The sequence below is a fragment of the Mastigoproctus giganteus genome, chromosome 2 (assembly GCF_048544385.1).
Source record: "Mastigoproctus giganteus isolate SK-2022 chromosome 2, ASM4854438v1, whole genome shotgun sequence".
Lineage (NCBI taxonomy): Eukaryota > Metazoa > Arthropoda > Arachnida > Uropygi > Thelyphonidae > Mastigoproctus > Mastigoproctus giganteus.
In genome coordinates, this window is record NC_143576.1 from 216,239,888 (window position 1) to 216,263,605 (window position 23,718).

At 37.0% G+C, this 23,718-nt stretch overlaps 1 protein-coding gene across 1 annotated transcript in view; it reads left to right on the forward strand.

Moving 5' to 3' along the window:
• The window catches only part of LOC150090085 (uncharacterized), a 460,543-nt gene that overhangs the window by 140,792 nt on the left and 296,033 nt on the right, over positions 1 to 23,718 (forward strand). Inside the window, exon 7 of the mRNA XM_090389755.1 lies at positions 19,851 to 20,079. Within this exon, the coding sequence (XP_090245881.1) occupies positions 19,851 to 20,079 (229 nt within the window). The remainder of the gene's footprint in view (positions 1 to 19,850; positions 20,080 to 23,718) is intronic.

Genomic DNA, 23,718 nt, shown 5'->3' on the forward strand with positions numbered 1-23,718 from the left:
AGGATTCTTCTGCTCCTATGCTTATCTTTGATGACACTCTGATTTCTAGGCAAAATGATATATCTCTTTTGGGGATTACCCTAACTTCTAATCTCTCTTGGCACAAGCACATTACAAATATTGCTTCCTCTGCAACTAAAAAACTTGGTTTTCTCTTTCACTCTCGGCGTTACTTTTCTTCCAAACAGCTGCTCACTCTGTATAAATCGCAAATCCGCCCTGCCATGGAATATTGTTCCCACATCTGGGGCGGTGCCCCCAAAACCTCTCTCAGGCTTCTTGATTCCATTCAGAAGAGGGCAATTATGTTAATTAATGACTCATCTCTAACAGAGTCTCTCCACTCGCTGTCTCATAGATGTACTGTTTCTGCTGCATACCTCTTCAGGCCGACCGGGCTAGCCGAGTGGGTAAAGTACCTGCCCGGCAACCCAAAGGTCGCGGGTTCGATTCCCGCCTCGGGCTTGGATCAAAGTACTGCAAAAAAACCTTGGGAGGTGCAATATGGCCACAGAAGCCGATGCGCCAACAACTACCAAATCAATCAAATCAATGCATACCTCTTCTACAGATACTTCCATGGACACTATTCTTCTGAATTGGCTTCTATAATTCCCGCTCTCTCTCTCTCTTTGAAAACAGTCTGAACACATGCTGCCACCAGCCAACATCCATTTACTGTCCAACTTCAAACTCACAGAACCAAATTTTCATCTTCCTCATTTATTCATTCAACTGCTGTTTTCTGGAACAACCTTCCTTCATACGTATTTCCTGAAAATTATAGTCTACAAAAGTTTGTCTAATGTCAACAAATATCTTCTTTTGTCTTCTCAACCTCCAACCCATGCATGGTACTAAGTACTATAGGTTCTAATACCTCTTGTGTTTTGGGTTTTCATAAATATACACACACACACACACACACACACACACACACACACACACACACACACACACACACACACACACACACACACACACACACACACACACACACACACATACATATACAGTGAAACTTCCCTTTAATGGACAGCCACAGGGAACGAAAATCTGTTCGTTAGAGAGAAGTGTCCGCTAACAAGAAGTCTGAGGGAGAGAAAAAAAAAAAAAAAAAAAAGAAAAAAAGAAAGAAAAATCGTTAAACGTTTAATGTAAAATTAAATTATATTATATATAGATTTTGCACAATATTTATGTAAAAAATATACATACAATTGTGCTATGCATATTATGACTTTATCTTAAGAAAAATACATACAGTAATCACTTATTTTCTTTTGCACCTTCTTCCGGCTGATAATTTTGTTTTCAACATTTGTTTGGAGTGAAAAAACCATCGAAAGTCCTTCAGTGTCTTCTTCAGCGGCGAAAAACATTTTAAACGATTGATTTGTATGAGCGCTTCTTCTATTTTCATCGGTGGTTCGTTGTTAAAAATACACATTGAGCTTCTTGAATGGGTCCAAAGATGGCAATGCACCTAGCGAGATTGGCAGAAGGACATCCACACAAGGAAAGACTTTGAATATATGGGCTGCATAGCTTGGAAACTAGACACCTTAGAGAAGATCTGATTGAGGTGCATAAAATGAACGAGATAGAAATTTTCGCTGTTATAAATGATTCTAGAACTAGAGGCATAAATTCAAATTATGGGGAAAGATTTAGCCTGGATTGAAGGAAGCTTTTTTTTTAGCCAGTGAGTTGTTAATTATTGAAATAAGTTGCTTCCATGGGGTGTGAAGCTGACAGCTTGGGGAAATTCAAAACTCAGCTGGATAGATACCTAAGTGAGTAGAGAGAGAGTCAAATTGGTGTTTTATTTATTTATTTCTGGCTAGAGCAGCAAAATCCCGGAGCTTCCTTGCACCATACAACTAAACTCAGATAATTATCACAAGGAAATGGATGGAAAGAGATTCAAACTTTGGTTCCAGTTACAATTATTGCCAAGAATTTCAAATAATTCCAATGTCATTGTAAATAGTGCACTGTATTACAGCATTCTACAAGAAACACTGCCATCAAATATTAGAATGGCTCGATAACAATAATAAAATAATTCTGTATTCCTTCTACTTGCTTAAACATAAACTACCTGAAATGGTAAACTAGAATAAAAAGAAAGTATGTGAGCCACTGAGAATCAGTGGTGTAAGTCATCATGTTTCAAAAAAATTACCTACACCTACATATGTGTTCCATAACCTTACTTCCTTCATTTTGTTAGCAAATTGCCATTATTTCCCTGCATAACCACATGAAGTGACACGTCTTTATCATAGGGAATGGAAATTAGATACTCTTTAGAGAGTGGTCTAAAGTCAGTGTAAGGTTATGTTTACATTGTGAAAACAGTAATTATTCTGATTGAGGAAATTATTATTACTACTAGTAGTAGTAGTGGCATATGATGCAAGAAAGCAAGCATATATAGCTTCATCCAAGAAAACAAAAAAAAAAAAAAACCTCCAATAATTTGTCTAGTTATTCCTTGAATTTATCGAAACTGCCCACGTCCACCACAACAGATGGAAGTTTGTTCCAAAATTTAACCACTTGCTGGGGCTAACCTCTGCACATCTATCTTGCAACTATCCTTTCTCAGTTTGAATTTATGCCCCCTAGTGTGTGTAGGCCGAGCAAGAGGAAGAATGCCATCACCAGAGCTTGCTCAATCCAATTAAAGCTTAACCTTGCGGGTATTTATTGTCCAGACCAGTGATTCCCAACCTTTTGTCACTCAAGTCACATTTTAAGTTAAAAGATGAATGTTAATGGCACACCGAAATAGTGAGTGCCATCGAACTCAATGGAATTTTTCCTAATCTTGAAAAGCACACTTGGCACACTTGAAAAGGGTCATGGGACACCAATGTGCTGAGGCACAGCAGTTGGGAACCACTGGTCCTAGACACTGCAATTTGCAGGAACTGAAACCTGTCTTGATAAGACCACCCTTTTGTTCCCTTCACCAATCTCATTGCCCTTCTTTGTACCTATTCCAGATCCACATTCTTCAAAAATGGTTAGGCCACATTCAAAATGTGGCTTAACCATTTTTATAGTCCAATGCAGAGTTTCTGAATCCCCCCCCATCTCCTTCAACCCGTGCATAGTACTACATGCTAATATTAACTGGTAACACTACTAATATAAATTTGCAAAGGAAGCAAAGACTTCTTTACTTACGTAAACTCTAGAAAGAAGGGGATGCACCAAATTTATATCGATAGTTTGACTGTTGATGATCCTGCTCAGGTAGCTGACAAACTGAATGAGTATTTTGCACCAACATTCACACATAGGAATTCTTTAGGGAAGCAGAGGCAGAAGTTTATCAAACTCTAATAGAGAGCTAAATGAGTTTGTAATAACTCAATCAAAGTGGAGGAGAAATTGTTGAAGTTAAACATAAAAAAGGCACCTCGGGGGAATGGAATCTATCCAGTTATATTAAAGAAGGCAGCAAATGAAGTAAGTAATCCTTAGCCATGATTATTAGGGCATCTTTGGATTCACTGGAGGACCCCCATGGACTAGAGATGTGCAAATGTATCCTCATTTCACAAAGGTGGATCAAAGGTAATTACAGACCTATTGGTTTAACTTCTGTTCTGCGGAAAATAATGCAGTCATTGATTAAAGAAGTATTGCAAGATAATCTAGACAAGACTGCAGTTAAAGTTCAGCTTCATCATGGATTTGTTAAGAGGAAATCTTGTCTGACCAATTTGATTGGATACTATCATGTGGCCACAAAGGAACTAGATGCAAAAAATAATTTTAATATTATATATTTGGTATGCTGATGATGCAAAGGTTGGCAAATGTGTTAATGACACTAACGACAGTACACTACTGCAACAGGATCTAGAAAAGTTGGACAGATGGGATGAAAGGTGGCAACTGAAGTGTAACGTTGACAAATGCAAATTATTGCATATGGGTAGCAGTAAACCCAGAATAACATACCAACTGTTCAGTACTACACTTAGGCTAGTGGAGAAGGAAAAATACCTAGGGGGGTAATAGTACAATTAGATATGAAGTTCTTTGAGCAGTGCAGACCAGCTGCCAAGACAGCTCATGAAGATTTCTTAATGATATACAGGAATTTACTAGTAAAGATATGGTGGTCATTATCCAGTTGTATAAGGCAGTGGTCAGGCCACATCTTGAGTACTGCATACAGGTCTAGAGGCCTCATTTTAGGAAATATGTGGAGCTGCTGGAATCGATATTCTTACCAGGAAAGGCGTCAGTGTATCAAATTGCAGCATCTGGAGACTAGGCACCTGCGAGGTGATCTGATTGAGGTGTTTAACGCTTTGAATGGTTTGAGTGAGCTCACTGCTGATGGTATTCTTCCTCTTGCTCAGATTACACGATTGAGGGGACATAAATTGAAATTGAGGAAAGACGGTTGCAGAGCAGAATAGTTGTGCTAAAATTTGGTTGATTTCTGGAACAGCATGTGGTTGATTTCTGGAACAAACTTCCATTTGTTGTTGTGGAAGTTGATAACCTAAATAAGTTCAAGAACTAGACAAACTTTTTGGAGAGAATGGATCGGCGAAATGGGAAGTGGTATTTTTTTTTTTTTTGGACGATGCTGAATATAAGCTTGCTTTCTTGCATCATATGCCACTGCCAATGCTGCTGCTAATTTTTCACGAAACTGAATAAGGTAGTCATGTAAAACAAAAAATTAAATAACTATTCTTGAACTGTTAAAGCAATTTAGCATTTAGTAGGGGCATATGATGCAAGAAAGCAAGCTTATATAGTATCAGCCAAAAAAAAAAAAAACCCCTTTCCCATTTCACCTTTCTATTAACACCAAATGTTTTCTAGTTCTGCCTTAAATTAATTTAAGCTGTCAACCTCTACAACGACAAAAAAATGAAAGATTGTTCCAGCAATCTGCTGGCTGAAGGCAAATTTCTGTGCTCATCAATTCTACAACTGTCTTTCCTCAATTTGAATTTATGTCCTCTCAGGAGACTAATCTGGACAAGAGGAAGAATCCAATCAGCATTTAGCTTGCTCAAACCATTCAAAGGCTTATACACCTCAATCAGATCACCTTGCAGGTGCCTAGTCACCAGACACTGTAATTTCCAGAACTTAAGTCTTTCTTTATAAGAGCAACCCTTTGTTCCATTCACCAATCCCATTGCCATTCTCTGTACTCGTTCAAGCAGCTCTAGATCCTTCCTAAAATGAAGGCTCCAGACCTTTATACAGTACTCACTGTGTGGCCTGACCATTGCCTTATACAAGGGGATCATCATCAGCCATTTTCAATCCACTGCAGGATGAAGGCCTCTCCAGCAACTTTCCAGTTCCTTCTGTTTTGAGCACTGGCCATCCATTTACTACCCAAAAACTCATGAATTTCATCTATCCATCTCCGCCTTTGTCTTCCAGGTTTTCTTCTAGCTCCTCTTGGGTACCATTCTGTTATTTTCTTAGTCCATCTGTCATCATGTCTTCGAGCTATGTGTCCTGCCCAAGACCATTTTAGTTCTTTAGTTTTGATAAGAATGTCCTTTACTTGAGTTTGCTGCCTAATCCATGTGTTTCTCTTCTTATCTAACAGTCTGATTCCCGATATAATTCGTTCCATTCTTCGCTGTGTAGTTCTCAGCTTCTCTTCCATTCTTTTGGTGAGTGCCCAAGTTTCACTTCCATAAGTCATGGTGGGGAGTATACATTGGTTCATTATTTTACGTTTCAGACAAACTGGGATATTGCTCTTCAGTATGTGACTATATTTCCTGAATGCTATCCATCCAAAATTTATTCTTCTCTTGACTTCCAGCCATTTATTATTATTACAACTAATAACTTGTCCCAGATAAGTATATGACTCCACCTTTTCAATTACTGCTCCTTCAATCATTATTTCCCTTTCTGTGGCATACTTGTTCATCATTACTTTTGTTTTAGCCATATTCATCTTTAGTCCAAAATCCTTACTAACTGTGCATAACTGATTAAGATTTTCCTCTAATTCTTTGGGATCGTGGCCTATGACCACAATGTCATCTGCAAATCGTAAATGGTTTAGGTACTCTCCGTTCACATTGACTCCTTTCTGCGACCAGTCTAATTTTCTGAAAGCTTCCTCAAGGGCAGCAGTAAACAGCTTCGGAGTGTGTCTCCTTGTCGAACTCCTTTCTCGATTTTAAATTTGCTACTGTCTTTGTCTAGTCTAATAAAGGAGGTAGCACTCTCATATATTTTCTTCAAAATCATAATATATGGGGTATCTATGCCTTGTCTTTCCTGTGCCCGAAACATTGCCTTATGCTGTATGGAGTCAAATGCCTTTTCATAATCCACAAATGCCAGGCATAATGGTGTTTTATTTTCATTTGCTTTCTCCATTAGCTGTGATATTACGTGAAGGTGATCCATAGTTGAGAATCCTGTCCTAAAGCCAGCTTGCTCTTTCGGTTGATTCTCATCAAGTATTCTTTCTAATCTGTTAGTAATGACCCTTGTGAACAACTTGTAGATGTGGGATAACAAGCTAATTGGTCTATAATTTCCAATTTCTGATTTATCTCCTTTCTTATGCAGCAAAACTATGATTGCATTACTCCACTGCTTAGGCGTCACACCTTTTCTAATGCACTTTGTGAAGAGCCTTCCAGTTTTTATGTTATGTCTCTTCCTCCCAATTTTAACAACTCTACAGTAACTTCATCTTCCCCCGGGGCTTTCCGATTCTTCATTTTCTTCAATGCATGTTCTACCTCATCAGGAAGAATATCGGGTATGTCGTATGTGTTGCTACTTTGCAATCCATCTTCCCCACTGCTGGTATCGTTCCCTCGCTTCTTGTATAAATCTCTATAGTAGTCTTCTGCTATTTGAATTATGCCTTCTCTGCTGTTTATAAGTACACCATCGCTATTCTTCAGTTTCAGTATCATTTGTCTTTTTGTATTACTGCTCATGGCTGCTGATTTAAATCCTTTGTTTTCCCTTAATGCTTGTTCTACTTTTCTTGTGTTAAATTTTCTTATGTCCTTTCTGAGTCTCTTTCTAATGGCTTTGCATAACTCAGTATACTCAATTTTCTCCCTGTCACTGTTTTTCTTGCTCTTAATTTGTCGTCTTCGGTTCATCATGACAAGTGTTTCTTGACTAATTTTTTCTTCTTTGGATAGTCACCTCCTTATTCCTGCTAGAAAAATTCCTGTATATAATTGACAAGACACCACAAGTTTATAGACTCTCTATGCAGTGCAGACATTCTTGCAGACTGTCTGCACTGTTCAGAAAATTTCATATCTGACTGCACAATTACCCACAGGTCTTTTTCATTCTCTACCATCCTGAGTGTAGTACCACACAGTTGATACGTTACCCTGGGGTACTGGTACCCATATGCAGTACAGCAGGCCTTCGTTATAACGCGGTTGGCTTTACGCTGATTCGCTATAATGCTGTTCTTATATTTTAACCGGTATCTGTCTATAACGCTGTCACAAATCACTATAATGCTCTTACAGATTGCATTTTTGGCATATTTAATGATGAAATCGTTTGATTTGATGGAGCCGATAGCTTGAAAACGAATAGCAAAACTGCATTAAAATGTTTCCCATGCTGACTTCAGAAATTTTCTTGCATGCTAATTTAGCATTAGCATTAGTAGAGGCATATGATGCAAGAAAGGAAGCTTATTCAGCATCAGCCAAAAAAAAAAAAAAAAAACACACCACTCTCATTTCACCCCTCCGTTCGTTGGAAATACCTGTCCAGTTGAGCCTTAAATTTGTTTAGGCTATCAACTTCAACAACAAATGATGGAAGTCGGTTCCACCAACCAACCACCCGCTGGGCAGAGGCAAATTTCCGCACATCTATCCGACATCCCTCCTTCCTCAATTTGAATTTATGCACTCTGAGGTGATTATTCTGAGCAAGAGGAAGAATCCCATTGGCATTGAGCATGCTCAAACCATTCAAAGCCTTATACACCTCTATCAGATCACCTCGCCGGTGCCTAGTCTCCAGACTCTGTAATTTGCAAAACTTAAGCCTTTCTTCATAAGAGCAACCCATTGTTCCATTCACTAATCTTGTTGCCCTTCTCTGTACCCGTTCCAGCAGCTCTACATCCTTCTTGAAATGAGGCTTCCAGACCTGTATACAGTACTCAAGATGTGGCCTAACCATTGCCTTATACAAGGGAATAATCACCTCCTTATCCCTGCTAGAAAATTTCCTGTATATCATTGACAAGACACCATGAGCTACTCTTGCAGCTCGTCTGCACTGCTCAGAGAACTTCATATCTGCCTGCACAATTACCCCCAGGTCCTTTTCATTCTCCACCACTGTCAGTGTAGTACCGCAGAGTTGATACGTTGCTCTGGGGTTACTGTTTCCCATATGTAGTACTTTACATTTGTCAATGTTAAACTTCATTTGCCACCTCTGAGCCCATCTGTTCAACCTTTCCAGATCCTGTTGCAGCAGCATAGCATCAGTAGTGTCCTTAACAACCCTGCCAACCTTTGTATCATCTGCAAACTTGGACATTAAACTTGATATACCATCATCAGTATCATTCATAAACACCGAAAACAACAACGGACCCAACACTGAACCCTGAGGAACTCCACTAATAACATTAGTCCACGTTGAGCAGTGTCCATTGATTACCACTCTCTGTCTTCTGCCACTCAACCATCCCCTTATCCATAGCAGCAGTTTGCCTCCAATGCCACACTGCTCCAATTTGTGCAGCAGTCTTCCATGTGCAACAGTATCAAAAGCCTTCCTAAGATCCAAATATATAATATCAAAGTTATTCCCTACATCCAGTTCTTTTGTTACTACATCATAGTATCCAATCAAATTGGTCAGGCAAGACCTTCCCTTAAAAAAACCATGCTGCGTCTGAGCTATAACTGAATTCTTGTCTAGATGATCCTGCAGTGCTTCTTTTACCAGTGCCTCCATTAATTTTCCTGGAACAGAAGTTAAACTAACAGGTCTATAATTACTTGTGTCAGCCTTTGATCCTCCTTTGTGAATTGGGGTTACATTTGCACATCTCCAGTCTGTGGGTACCTCCCCTGAGTCCAAAGAAGCTCTCATAATTATGGCTAGGGGTTTGCTTACTTCCTTTGCTGCCTCCTTTAATATAACTGGATAGATCCCATCCACACCAGGTGCCTTTTTTATGTTTATCCTCAACAATCTCTCCTCCACTTTCCTCTCAGTTATTACAAAATCATCTAGCTCACTGCCAATGTCTACTTTACCTATGTCATTCTCTTTCCTGAATAACTCCTCATGCATTAATGTAGATGCAAAATACTCGTTTAGATTGTTATCCACCTGAGCAGGATCCTCAACTGTTGAACCATCAATATCCAGTGGACCAATCTGATTCATCCCTTTCCTTCTTGAGTTTAAATAGGTAAAGAACTCTTTTCTGTTTTTCTTTGCATCCTTTGCCAAAGATTTTTCGTAGTCTGCCTTTGCCTGCCTAATCTCCTTTGTGACTTGGTTACAGACCAACTTATATCTATCATAGGCTTCCATGTCGCCCATTAATTTGTATGTATTCCATGCATTTTTCTTCTCTGCCACATGTCTCATTAGTTCAGCTGACAACCATTTAGGCCTAAACCTTGAACAATATTTCTTAGTTGGTATGTAAAGCCTGGTAGCTTCCAAGATTAGTTCCTTGAATGCTTCCCATTTTGAGTTTGCTGTTGGTAACATCATCAGTTGGTCCCACTGTATAGAATTTAAATACTGTCTCAGACCATCATAGTCGCCTTTACGAAAACAAAAACCCTTCCCTTTACCTCTGATGGTAGTTACCTCCTTGAGTAAATCCCACTTCAACACACTGTGATCACTGTCACCTAGTGGTTCATTTATCTGCAGATTCTTAATGCATGAAGAATCACTACTGATAATCAAATCAAGAGTATTGCTCCCTCTTGTTGCCTCATGAACATGCTGATGTAGAAAACAATCATCCAATAAATCCACAAAAGCCTGGCTAGTATGTGAGTGACCAACCCACAAATTTCAGTCAATATCTGGGAAATTAAAATCCTCCATTATAAGACTCTCTGATTTACTGGCCCACTCCATTTCCCTGTACAATATCTTATTATACTCATCAGAGTCATTAGGCCTATAGCACACTCCTACTCTCAATTTTGATTTCCCTATGCTTATGTCACACCAAACTGACTCGACACTGCCCTGTCCATAGATGTCGACTGGCTTCACTTCCTTGGATTTTATGTGTTTCTTAACTAATAGCATAACCCCTCCTCTCCTCCCCTCCTGTCCTGTTATCCTTTTTATACACATTGTATTCCCCAAATTCCAGTTCCGCATTCCTTATATCTGTGTGACACCACGTCTCTGATATCCCAACAATATCTGCCTTTGATGTTTTGAGCAATTTAATTGCAGTACAGTAACTTGTTACGTAGTTCTGGGATAAACATTTTAAAAAATGATCAAGTATATTGCTTTGTAATATTTGCATTATATGCATTTATCCGAAGTCTTGTCAGTACAGTATTAGACATTGGGCGTAACAGACAGTTTACTTGAACATTGTGTCATAATTAATGCAACCAATGCATTACATTTTCGAAGAGTTAATAATGGCTGATAAGAATGAAAAAGCAACAATGCATGGATGCAGTACGAAGACTACAAATGTAAGAAAAAGACTGAATTTGAAAATTAAATTAGAGTTTTGAAGTGAATCGATTCCGGTCAATGACAAGCGGATGTGTGCCATAATTTAGGACTGGCAGATTTAACAGTAAGAACAATTATAAAAAATAAAGAATTAATTTTAGCAGCAGGAAAGACAGCTTTTCCACTGCAAGCAACTAGGGCTAAGCCAGCTATTAGGATTGAAATGGAGAGACTTTAACCAATTTTATTGAAGATACAGGCAGTTCTCGCTTTATCGACAAAATCGAAAATATGAACATTAATTGCAAAATATGAATGTTAAATATTCATAAATACCGCATTCCAAACCACGTGCGTAGCTATACAATACAGTGGGCCCTGTTTTATGATATTAATCAGTTCGAAAAACACCATCATATCGTTAAAATATCGTAATGTGAACACATTGTTTTTTGGTAATTCATTTCAAGATCTCGGAAGTTGAAATTTTCACTGTATAACTAAGCTATTTATCTCTCTAAAATGTCATTTATAAGGTCACAGGTGTGACCTTAACGCCCTATAAAGGGTTGTCAGTGTGGTTTTTTTTTTGGTTTTTTTTTTGGGGTTTTCTGTTACTGCAAGCAATTATAAACAGGTAGTAAACTTGATTTTCTTGCATTTGCGAAAATACCGATAGCTGGATAGTGTGGTTTTTTATGTTATTATGGTGAAATGTGTTTCCCCTTTACTGAAATCTTCAATCGTATAAAAAAACAAAAATTTTCAGAATCTTCTCTTTATTCTTTTTTTTTTTTTTTTAAAGCTTCATAAACTTGTTATTCCACCCGAATTGTGTTAATTGCAATTTATGTATGCTGTTAAAAAATGCTTATGCATGCAATTGTGAAATTTATAAAGAAAAGGAAAAGATTACCTTGGAAACAAATGCCTCTTGAAACATTTCTGAAGAAGACTACTCCTTGTGCAACAAATGATGAGTGCTGAGCCAATAATGAGTGATCAACGAGTGTGCATTTAGTTGATGATGAAGAATAAACATTCTTTAACATTTGTAAGTCATAAATAATTTCTCTATTATTGTAATTTTCTTTGATCTTATAGGCTACATTTTCATTTCTTTCGATAAATCAATCATTGTTTAAACATAAATTAATTAGCTAACTGATTTCATTGTTGAGAATGTAACCTCTATTTTTAACCTTATGTCTATGGGAAATAAATTCCTGCTTTACGAGCGTGCGCACTATTAAGAATTAACTCATAAAGTTGAGGACTACCTGTAATATCCAATGCTGAATTCAGTTAAGTTAAATATTATAAAAAGAAAGGGAGAGAGAGAGAAATTAGCCTATATGATGATATGAAGCATCCTTTGCATTTTTTGCCAAAGATTTATTGTAATCTGCCTAACCTCCTTTGTGACTTGATTACACACCAGCTTATATTTACTATAGGCTTCTGTGTCACCTGATTGATTATTAATATGTACCTTATGCATTTTCTTCTCTATCACGGGTCCCATCAGTTCATCTGGCATCCAACATTTGTATCTGTTTAAGCATAAATGATATCCAGTATCCATTAGCATTAGCAGAGGCATACGATGCAACAAAGCAAGCTTATGTAGTATCAGCCAAAAAAAAGAAAGAAACCCTCCTATTTCATTCCTCTATTCGTTCCAAATGCCTGTCCAGCTCAGCCTTAAATTTATTTAGGCTATTAGCTTCTGCAACAAAAGATGGAAGCCTATGTACTTAACAAGTACAGGTCACTGTTGAAAAAAAGCTGTGAATTAGGGTTGAATTTGAAAGTGTCTGCAATTCTACCCAGACACGATAGGAGGGAGTATATGATGAGAGCCCTGTCGATCAATTCAGCCCTGGAAAGATTGTGCAAGGCTCAAGGGGTAGAATTTTTTTCAGCCTGGTCTGTACTTGTTAACAGGAGAGACTGCTTCTACAGGGATGGGATACACTTAAATAGAAAGGGTGCAAGAATATTTGCTGATTCTATCGAGGCAGTGTTAGGTGGGTCGGAAAACTGCTAGATTGGGGGATACAAGGACTAATAGATTAACAGTAGCCACTGGCAGAGGTGATTCTTGCACTGCTTCTATTGGAATGAGCCGCAGCCTGGAAAATAAGATGCAGGATATTTCAGAGACTGCTGGGAATCATTGGGGTACAAATAAACACGTGAGTTGTGTTAGGGTAGCTAAGAAAAAGAACAGGTGCATGTATACTTGCGTGTACACCAATGCTAGGAGCTTAGTAAATAAATTTGATGAATTTGAGGTATTCCTCAAAACATCAAAGGCAGATATTATGGGGATTTCAGAGACGTGGTGTCACACAGATATAAGGAATGCAGAACTGGAATTTGGGGAGTACAGTGTCTACAGAAAGGATAGACAGGATAGGAAGGGAGGAGGGGTTATGCTATTAGTTAAGAAATACATAAAATCCAAGGAAGTGAAGCCAGTTGACATTGCTGGACAGTGCAGTGTCGAGTCAGTTTGGTGTGACATAAGCATTGGGAGATCAAAATTGAGAATAGGAGTGTGCTATAGGCCTAATGAATCTGATGAGTATAATAAGAAACTGTACAGGGAAATAGAGTGGGCCAGTAAATCAGAGAGTCTTATAATGGGGGATTTTAATTTCCCAGATATTGACTGGAATTTGGGGGCTGGTCACTCACACACTAGCAAGGCTTTTATGGATTTATCGGATGATTGTTTTCTACATTAGCATGTTCAGAAGGCAACTAGAGGGAGTAATACTCTTGATTTGATTATCAGTAGTGATTCTTCATGCATTAAGAATCTGCAGGTAAATGAACAACTAGGTGGCAGCGATCACAGTGTGCTGAAGTGGGATTTACTCAAAGAGGTAACTACCATTAGGGGTAAAGGGAAGGGTTATTGCTTTCGCAAAGGCGACTACGATGGACTGAGACATTATTTAAATTCTATACAGTGGGACCAACTGATGATGTTACCAACAGCAAATTCAAAATGGGATGCATTCAAAGAACTTACCTTGGAAGCTACTAGGCTTTACATACCAACTAAGAAATATTGTTCAAGGTTTAGGCCTAAGTGGATGTCAGATGAACTAATGAGACATATGGCAGAGAAGAAAAATGCATGGGATACATACAAATTAACACATGACACAGAAGCCTATGATAGATACAAGTTGATCTGTAACCAAGTTACAAAGGAGGTTAGGCAGGTAAAGGCAGATTACGAGAAATCTATGGCAAGGGATGCAAAGAAAAACAGCAAAGTGTTCTTTACTTATGTAAACTCTAGAAGGAAGGGGATGAATCAGATTGTTCCACTTGATATCGATGGGTCAACTGTTGGTGATCCTGCTCAGGTAGCTAACAAACTGAATGAATATTTTGCATCGACATTCACACATGAGGAGTTATTCACCCGCGAGGGGAATGCCAGAGGTGTATTCAACTCTGGCAGTAAGCTAGAGAATCTTGTAATAACTGAGAGTAAAGTGGAGGAGAAATTGTTGAAGATAAATACAAGAAAGGCACCTGGGGTGGATGGGATCTATCCAGTTATATTAAAGGAGGCAGCAAAGGAAGTAAGCAAACCCTTAGCCATAATTATGAGAGCCTCTTTGGACTCAGGGGAAGTACCCATGGACTGGAGATGTGCAAATGTGACCCCAATTCACAAAGGAGGATCAAAGGGCGACACAAGTAATTATAGACTTGTTAGTTTAACTTCTGTTCCCAAAAAATTAATGGAGGCACTGGTTAAGGAAGCACTGCAGGATCATCTAGACAAGACTTCAGTTATAGCTCAGACACAGCATGGTTTTGTTAAGGGGAAGTCTTGCCTGACCAATTTAATTGGATACTTTGATGCAGTCACAAAAGAACTGGATGCAGGGAATAACTTTGATATTATATACTTGGATCTTAGAAAGGCTTTTGATACTGTTGCACATGGAAGACTGCTACACAAATTGGAGCAGTGTGGCATTGGAGGCAAATTGCTGCTATGGATAAAGGGGTGGTTGAGGGGGAGAAGACAGAGAGTGGTAATCAATGGACACTGCTCATCGTGGACTAATGTTATTAGTGGAGTCCCTCAGGGTTCAGTATTGGGTCCATTATTGTTTTCTGTATTTATAAATGATATTGATGATAGTGTATCAAGGTTAATGTCCAAGTTTGCAGATGATACGAAGGTTGGCAGGGTTGTCAAGGACACTACTGACTTAATGCTACTGCAACAGGAAAGGTTGAGCAGATGGGCTGAGAGGTGGCAAATGAAGTTTAACATTGACAAATGTATTAAAGTACTACATATGGGAAACAGCAACCCCAGAGCAACGTATCAACTTTGTGGTACTACACTGACAGTGGTAGAGAATGAAAGGGACCTGGGGGGTGGTTGTGCAGGCAGATATGAAGTTTTCTGAGCAGTGCAGACGGGCTGCAAGAGTAGCTCATGGTGTATTGTCGATGATATATAGGAATTTTTCTAGCAGGGATGAGGAGGTGATTATTCCCTTCTTTAAGGCAATGGTCAGGCCACACCTAGAGTACTGTATACAGGTCTGGAGGCCTCATTTGAAGGATGTAGAGATGCTGGAATGAGTACAGAGAAGGGCAACAAGATTAGTGAATGGAACAAAGGGGTGCTCTTACGAAGAAAGGCTTAAGTTTTGCAAATTACAGTGTCTGGGGACTAGGCACCAGCGAGGTGATCTGATAGAGGTGTATAAAGCTTTGAATGGTTTGAGCATGCTCAGTGCTGATGGGATTCTTCCTCTTGCTCAGAATAATCACCTGAGAGGGCATAAATTTAAATTGAGGAAAGACAGATGTAGGATAGACGTGAGAAAATTTGCCTTTAGCCAGCGGGTGGTTGGTTGGTGGAATAGACTTCCATCCCTTGTTGTGGAACTTGATAGCCTAAATAAGTTTAAGGCTCAGCTGGACAGGTATTTCAAACGAACAGAGGGGTGAAGTGGAAGTGGTTATTTTTTATTTATTTATTATTTATTTTTTTTTTTGGCTGATGCTGCATAAGCTTGCTTTCTTGCATCAAATGCCTCTGCTAATGCTATTCCACCAATCAACTATGCTGGCTAAAGGCAAATTTCCACACATCTATTCTACAACTATCTTTCCTCAATTTGAAACTGTGCCCCCTCCTCAGGTTCTTAGTCTGGGCAAGACGAAGAATCCCATCAGCATTCAGCTTGCTCAACCCATTCAAGGCCTTATACACCTCAATCTGATCACCTCGCAGGTGCCTACTCTCTGGGCGCTGCAATTTGCAAAACTTAAGCCTTTCTTGGTAAGAGCACCCCTTTGTTCCCCTCACCAATATCTTGTTGCCCTTCTTTGAACTCATTCTAGGAACTCTACATTCTTCCTAAAATGAGACCTCCAGACCTTTACACAGTACTCTAGCTGTGGCCCAACCCTTTCCTTGTATAACGGGATTATCACCTCCCTGTCCCTGCTAGCAAAATTCCTATATATCATTGACAAGACTCCATGACCTGCCCTGGCAGCCCATCTGCACTGCTCAACTAACTTCATATTTGGCTGCACAATTACCCCCAGGTCTTTTTCACTTTCCACTTCTCTGAGTGTAGTACCACCCAGTTCATACGTTTCTCTTTGGTTATTGCTGCCCACATGTACTACTTTGCATTGGTCAATGTTAAACTCCAGTTGCCACTTCTCAGCTCATTTTCCCAACTTATCTAGATCCAGTTGAAGTAGCCTACTGTCATTACTGTTGTTAACAACCCTGCCAACCTTTGATCAGCTGGAAACTTGGACATTAAACCTGATATACCTTCATCAATATCATTGATAAATATACAAAACAACAGTGGGCCCAACACCGAACCCTGGGGAACTATTCTAATAACATTTGACCATGAAGAGTAGTGTCTATTGATTACCACTCTGTTGTCTCCCACTTAACCATCCCTTTATCCATTGTAGCAGCTTACCCTTGATGCCATACCTCTCTAATTTGTACAGCAGTCTTCCCTGTGCAACAGTATCAAAAGCTTTCCTCAAATCCAAGTATATGATATCAAAATTATTTTCGGCATTCAGTTCATTTGTGACCACATAATAATAAGCGATCAAATTGGTCAGACAAGATCTCCCTTTGACAAACCCATGCTGTGTCCCAACTATGATGTCTTGTATAGTCTTTCATTAGTTTTTTAGTTATTTTTTCTTTCAGGGTTTTTTTTTTTTTTTTTTGTAATTTAGGTTTCAGTTTTTATTTTAGTTCACAGCCTGATATTTTTGTAGTGGCCATTGCATGATATTTGGCTTAGTGTTACTTTTAAGCATCCTTTCATAATTTTTATTTAATTTGAGTAACACGGTTTAATCAGTTATAGAAATGCTATGATAAAGTTCAGGCTCAGCCATGAAATTCTAAAATCCCTCAGAATAGTGTAAAGTCATAAAAATCATTGAAGTTATTATAATTGGTATTGATATTATAAATGGAGAAAACAGAGTTGGCTGTCTGATATAATAAAGGGTATATGTATATAATATGTCCATAAAGTTTACTGCAGTTTGTTATTGTTTATTTGAGGATCTCATGTCACATTTGACTGAATTTCATGAGTTCTCTTTCCTCAGAACAAAAAAAAAAAAAAAAAAAAAAAACCCAAGTATCACATGGCCTCCTTTCACTCTTGCTACAGATAGCCATCGCTTAGAACAGTTTCCCAAACTGGGGGGCTGCAGATCCCTGGGGATCTGTAGACTAGTTCCAGGGGATCCACGAAACATTCAGAAGGTATCAAGTAATATGTGTTCATTTTCTTAAAATATATACTGATTTCACAATAACTTTCGAAAGAATCACAGTAAATTTCGTTATAGAACATTACTTATTTTTGATACAATTAGTGTATATAAATGTGTACATATTTCAAATTATTCATTCTCTGAATAGCAAATTGATGATTTCTGGCTTCAGGTTTCAGGTGCACACGGAAGCATGAAATATAATAAGTTATTCAAAGTCATTTAAATAATTCCTCATATCAATGCTCAATATCAGAGAATGTTTAAACAGGTACAAAAAAAAAAAAAAAAAAACCCCGCCCTGATGTTCTTGACAGCTGGGGTCTGAACAGCAATGTCATTATTATAAATAAAACTTGGACTCAGCATCTCTGAAGAGCTGCAATGTTTGCTATGCTATCCTTCTTGAAGCAATCATAATCAGTTGATGTTTAGAAGAAAATGTAAACAGAAATCTGCAGATAGAAAAATGTTAGGTTAGCTAATGTTTAAAAGGATACAGTACTAGTAAACAATCCAGTGGTTATATTTTAATATAAAATGTATATTTTGTCAGCAAAATTTAATTTGTAGTGCAGTGTGCATTTAAAAAAGTCTCCCTAACAAATACCTAATCTCCAGCTTTCTGAAAGTCACAAGTTGGCAGCTGTGTTTTTCTGTGGCAATCCACATTACTACATTACTAAACTTGTGAGAAAATGTGTACAGAATTTCAAGTGGGAAATCTTGTCTCATCCAGCATATACAATCCTGAACCTTCCACCCACACACACACACACATGTCTCTTCCAACATAAATTTGTAATCTCTCATCACATTGTCATTTTCATTTGAATTGTGGATATGCAATATCTTTTGATTTCTGGATACATGTTGGAAACCATTTTCACCAAAACTTTAAAACTTCCATTTTTATTTCAATATTTAATGCTTTTTGCCTTTTGAAACACTATATTTTTTTTTTGCATTCATTGTTTACAGTATGAGTAGTAAGAATATGTGTATATAAATTTTTGCACAAAATATATAACAAATCAAAATGTGCAACACCTACTCACAGACAACTATAAACTGAAATGATCATAGTGAGAAAGGATAAATGATAGCACTTGGTTTTGTGTGTGTAATGGAGAACAAAATGGCAAATAAATATGAACATGGCTTGGAAATGTACATTATATAACATAAAAATATATATAAATAGTATGCTTTGGCAGGCTGAGTTGTACTAATAATATTTCATTCTATTTAACATCATGGATCTAACTCTGGGTATCTCTTATCAAGATAGAGTTGAGTAGGTCTTCTCCTAGTTTGACCTACAAAATAAAGTAGATTCTCATTGGGCGCCTCCGTATCCAAGTGGGCAGGAGCAGCAGTGCGTAGCACATGCTTCTTGATTAGACCGGGGTTCGAGCCCGTGACCACCAAATACGGTGGATGCGGAAAGGTCAGGGAATGACCACCGCATATCCCGGAGCAATATGGCTTTAGTTGCTAATGCTCCTAAAAACCAAATAATAACAACAACAACATAGATTCTTGCTATTTAATGATCCCTTTCCAAATATGTAACGAAATATGCCAGTCTAGTGTAAGTACGAGTGTAAGTTGCTGTGCTTTCCAGTTTAATCATTTGCACAATGAAAACAAAAGCATTGGCAATTAAGAAACAAACATGTTATTTAATTTTGCTTGTTTATAGGTTATATTTCATTTTCAGCGGGTCAGATAAATTTTAGTATATTTAAGAAATTTTCATTTCATATATTGATTTACTAATATAATGTTTGAATGGCATGTTGTATAAGTTATCTAAATTTAAATACTTGAAATAAAAGCACTTCTCTGTAAAGTTGAGAATTATTTGTTACTAATAGAATTTAACAATCATATGCTTCATGGATGTTTTCTTTTGTGCTTCATTGATTGTGATCTTGCTATTACACTATCACATAATCACAACCACTGAAATGTAGGGAGAAAATGTCTTTTTGGTAGTGTCAAAATGAATATCATTTTGTGTTCTTTTTCTTTCTATACCCATACCTCATAGTTTGGGTCCCTGTTTTTTAGTCATAATTTGCAGAAATTAGAGAGTATATAAGTATTGTGGTATTGTAACACACACACACACACACACACACACACACACACACACACACACACACACACACACACACACACACACACACACAGTAGATTTAAATATTGAACGCTAGATTAATTTAACAAATGCAGATTTCTTCCCATTATGGCCATTCCTGTGTTTAACTTCTTAATATATGTATTATCTTTTAAAGACCAACAATAAAGGATCTTCTTCAGCTAGATTTCTTTCAAGAAGAAATGGGTGTTAAAGTTGAATTTGTTAATAAAGAAGAAAGCATAACATCTAACAACACAAAAGTTGAGCTACGTCTTCGTGTTTTGGATCCTAAAAAACGAAAGGACAAGCACAAGGAAAATGAAGCAATACAATTTGAATTTGATATAGAAAGTGATAATGCTGATGAAGTTGCACAAGCTATGGTACTTTATTTTGTTCCTTAATTTTAAAATAATTGAAATGTTTATATTATAGTTTGTGTTGTAGATTTGTGTTTTTTCTCATGTCTCCATCTGAATAAGATAGAGGTAGCTAATTATGAGAGCTCATATACTCAATATTAAGTTGATATTACTAATATTAATTTAATATCTGAATGGTTCACTGTTATTAGTGTTTAGTGAAAGCTTAAGAAGTAAAACCACCAGAAGCCGGTAGTCTTTTCTGAGATTTTTTAATAATTTATATTTGCATAGGTTGCTTGTACTTCTGAAATTTTTAATCTCTCTATACATTAAAAAAGTTTTCCTCCTGGTGGTATTTATTCGACCTCGAGAATGCCGTGTGGTGGGGTAGCCAGTCGGAGAAGAGGGATGTGGGTCACTTGGTACAATTAGGTGGAGCAATTACTTCATTACAAATGCACAAGTAAATAATTACATAAGCCATTTCCCGATTAGATATCGATCAGTACATTTTGACAGGTGTCTGGAATCTGTGATGCTTGATTTGCTAACGTAGTAATTAACACAATGCCGCAACCTAGATTGGCAGTCACCGATTCCAAGAGAAAACGCCGCCGTCAGGAGTCTGCATGGAAATATAGAGAGAAACATGCTGAAAGGTTATGAACTAATCAGAGAATAAGTTCAATGACGATGGAGCAAGTGGAAAATCAATGCGACAGGAAGCGAGTAGCTAATATGAATGAAGAACAGGCCGAAACTCAGAGAACCGTTAAACTGCCCAGACTTAACATAAGATCTTCAAAAAGTCCTGATAACAAAGAAACCACTGAAATATCATATTGTGATTTAGGTGACAAGGTAGATGAATATTAACAACATTGCAGCAGATTATATTTTAACGGTGAACTCAGAAGAGCTGTTGCACATTCGCGTTGTCACGGAGGGAAGATATGTTTACCGATGGCAGATACCTATCAAGATGCTTTAAAGACTGTTTGATAACATGGAAAAAGGGAGACACTTCTGAGAAAATTTGAGTCTAAACAATTTTTATGGCTTCATGTCTTTTAATGCCAAAAACACAGAACTTTCAAGGTGGCGGTGGCCCTTATACGATGCGAATTCAAGGAGGTGCTGTGGTGAAAGGAACAATGAGTTTAATGTCCGTGAGAGACGTTCCACAATTCAGTCAAATCTACATTTATGACGACAGAGAATGGTTGATGGAATGCAGCGAGCAGGGGGTAGAGCTCCCTAGTAATTATTAAAAACATTTGCAAATAAATGGAAATATTTCAGCTTTTACATGAAATTTATCAACAAACTGAAATTGAATAACTTAGATTTTAAGATGAGGACTTCTTTTAGACAGTTCAGTATTCTAAATTATGATTAAATATCAAAGAATATTAAATGTTTCCTTATCTTCTCTGAAAATGCAAACTGAAAGTAAGTTAAATAATGGTCTCCAAAGGTAAAAGTTTTCTTTCAGTCAGAGACATTCGCCATTTTAAGGAATAATAATTTATTTTTTATTTTATTTTTATTTTATATTTTTGTTATTTCAAGAGGCCTTTTTGAATATATATATATATATATATATATACACACACAATTTATTTATAAGAATTTTTTTATGAATAATTTAACGGTATATATTATTAATAATTAATGGTTTATGGACCAGGACACAGCCAAAATTAAGCAGAACAGACCCAACAACCGTAACGGATACATACTTTTTTAGGTAGAGAGGAATAGGTTAAGGGCTAACAGAACTGAAATTGTAACTATGGGGAAAAAGGAAGGGACAGAAGAGATAATGAGTAAATTAGAAGTACTAAATGCTGTGTATCCAAGACTTCAATGCCTTTTTTGAGGGCCAGCTGCTGAAATCAAAGGAAAGAACAGCAAGAAGTAAGGCCTCTGTTTCTGACATGAAATATATACAACACATGGCAGATTTGAAAGGCCGTTATGGAAGTTGAGAGTTAAAGTTTAATTTATAATTAAATTATAATTATAAGGCATATATATATTTCATGGCTGACCCTAGAAGTGCGTGCGTGTATGAACAGGATATGCAAAGAAAAAGAAAAACAGGAATTGCACCTGAATGCACAATGCTGCAAAAACACGATACAGAAGTATATTGATGAAATTAGAAAGAATTAATAGAAAATACAAAAAGATGGAGAAATATTTAACACAAGATGCAATGCCTAATAGAATAAAAGTAAGTAAGAGAAAAGAATTAGAAATAAAAAGAAAAAGAATGTTTAGAACCCAAAAAAAAAAAATAAATAAATAAAAAATTTAAAATTATATAGAATTAAAGGCTGAATTAACAAACCGATCAAATGTAGATAGGCTGAAAGGGAAAGAAGAAATTTATTATTAATCAATGCTAAATAATAGTGAGCATCAAATTGAGGGTGGAAGGATGGTAAATAGGGAGAAAAAAATGATGCAAACTAAATAAAATTGGTACATAGATCGGGCATTTCATCAGGGGAATACACCTGATCATGTACCAAATCACTGCATTTCTATGCAAACTTATGTTAATGGAGGAAAGATTAAAAATATTACAAAAAAAAAGGGGGGGGGGGGAGAAAAAGATCACCTCCAAAAACATAAGTAAGGTAGCCTCAATGCAGTGTGTGTAATTAAAATATTAAATTAACAATTTAGAGTGTAAATGAATTAACGTAGTGTATGTAAATAAATTAAAGAATGTCTTGTTTTCGTGTAAATGGCTTAAGAGTATAAAATGTAATGTAAATTCTGAATCGTCCAAAGGACGAAAAAAGTTTTTGAAAAAATGTTTCGAAAAAGACGAGAAAAATGAATTTGTATATCATAAAAGTATTAAATGTAACAGGCAGTGATATAGAAATGGGAAATAATGCAGAGTAAGGGAGGGAAAAAGGTGATAAAGATAAAGGAAGCGAAAATAGCAAGAATGAGAAAAGTAAGAATGTCCAAATCGCCCTCATATTACACTAATAGTTCGACGGAAGAAAGAAGAATAGAAAGTAGAAAGATGAAAAGAAATGAGAAAAGAGTTTAAAGGATACTAGGCAAGCTAGGTGTGTAAATACCCAACCTCTTAGAGAGGGCATTGGCTGTGAGAGTGTTAGTAGAGGTGGAAACTAATACCACTAGCCTGTGTTATATTTTAAAAGGCCAAAAAATACAAAAATACAATGCCGGAAAAAAGCCGAAAAATAAATAAAAATAATGAATAAGAGAAAACAATTAAATACCTGTTAAGTTATGTAACATCAAATTGGGCAAAAATGTATTACTAAGAAAGAAAATATTTCATCAAGATAGGTAAGTAAAAATGGAATATAAACAGAAGGAGAGCTATGACGACTGTGTAGTTGCTCAGTAGAAAGCTGAGTAAAAAGGACACAGGTGCCCTCTATAGCTATTAAAATAAGTTGATATATCGAAAAGAAATAAAAATAAATGTGAATCTAATATTGTGTATATTAAGGCTGACTGGAGAAAAATTCTGAAAGAAATGTGAGAGAGCAACATGTCATAGACGATTGCAGAGAAAATGAAATACCATTATGATTGTAAATGATTATTAAATATGAATATTAATAGTAATAAAGAAAATAAACTTAGAGAGTGAAAAAG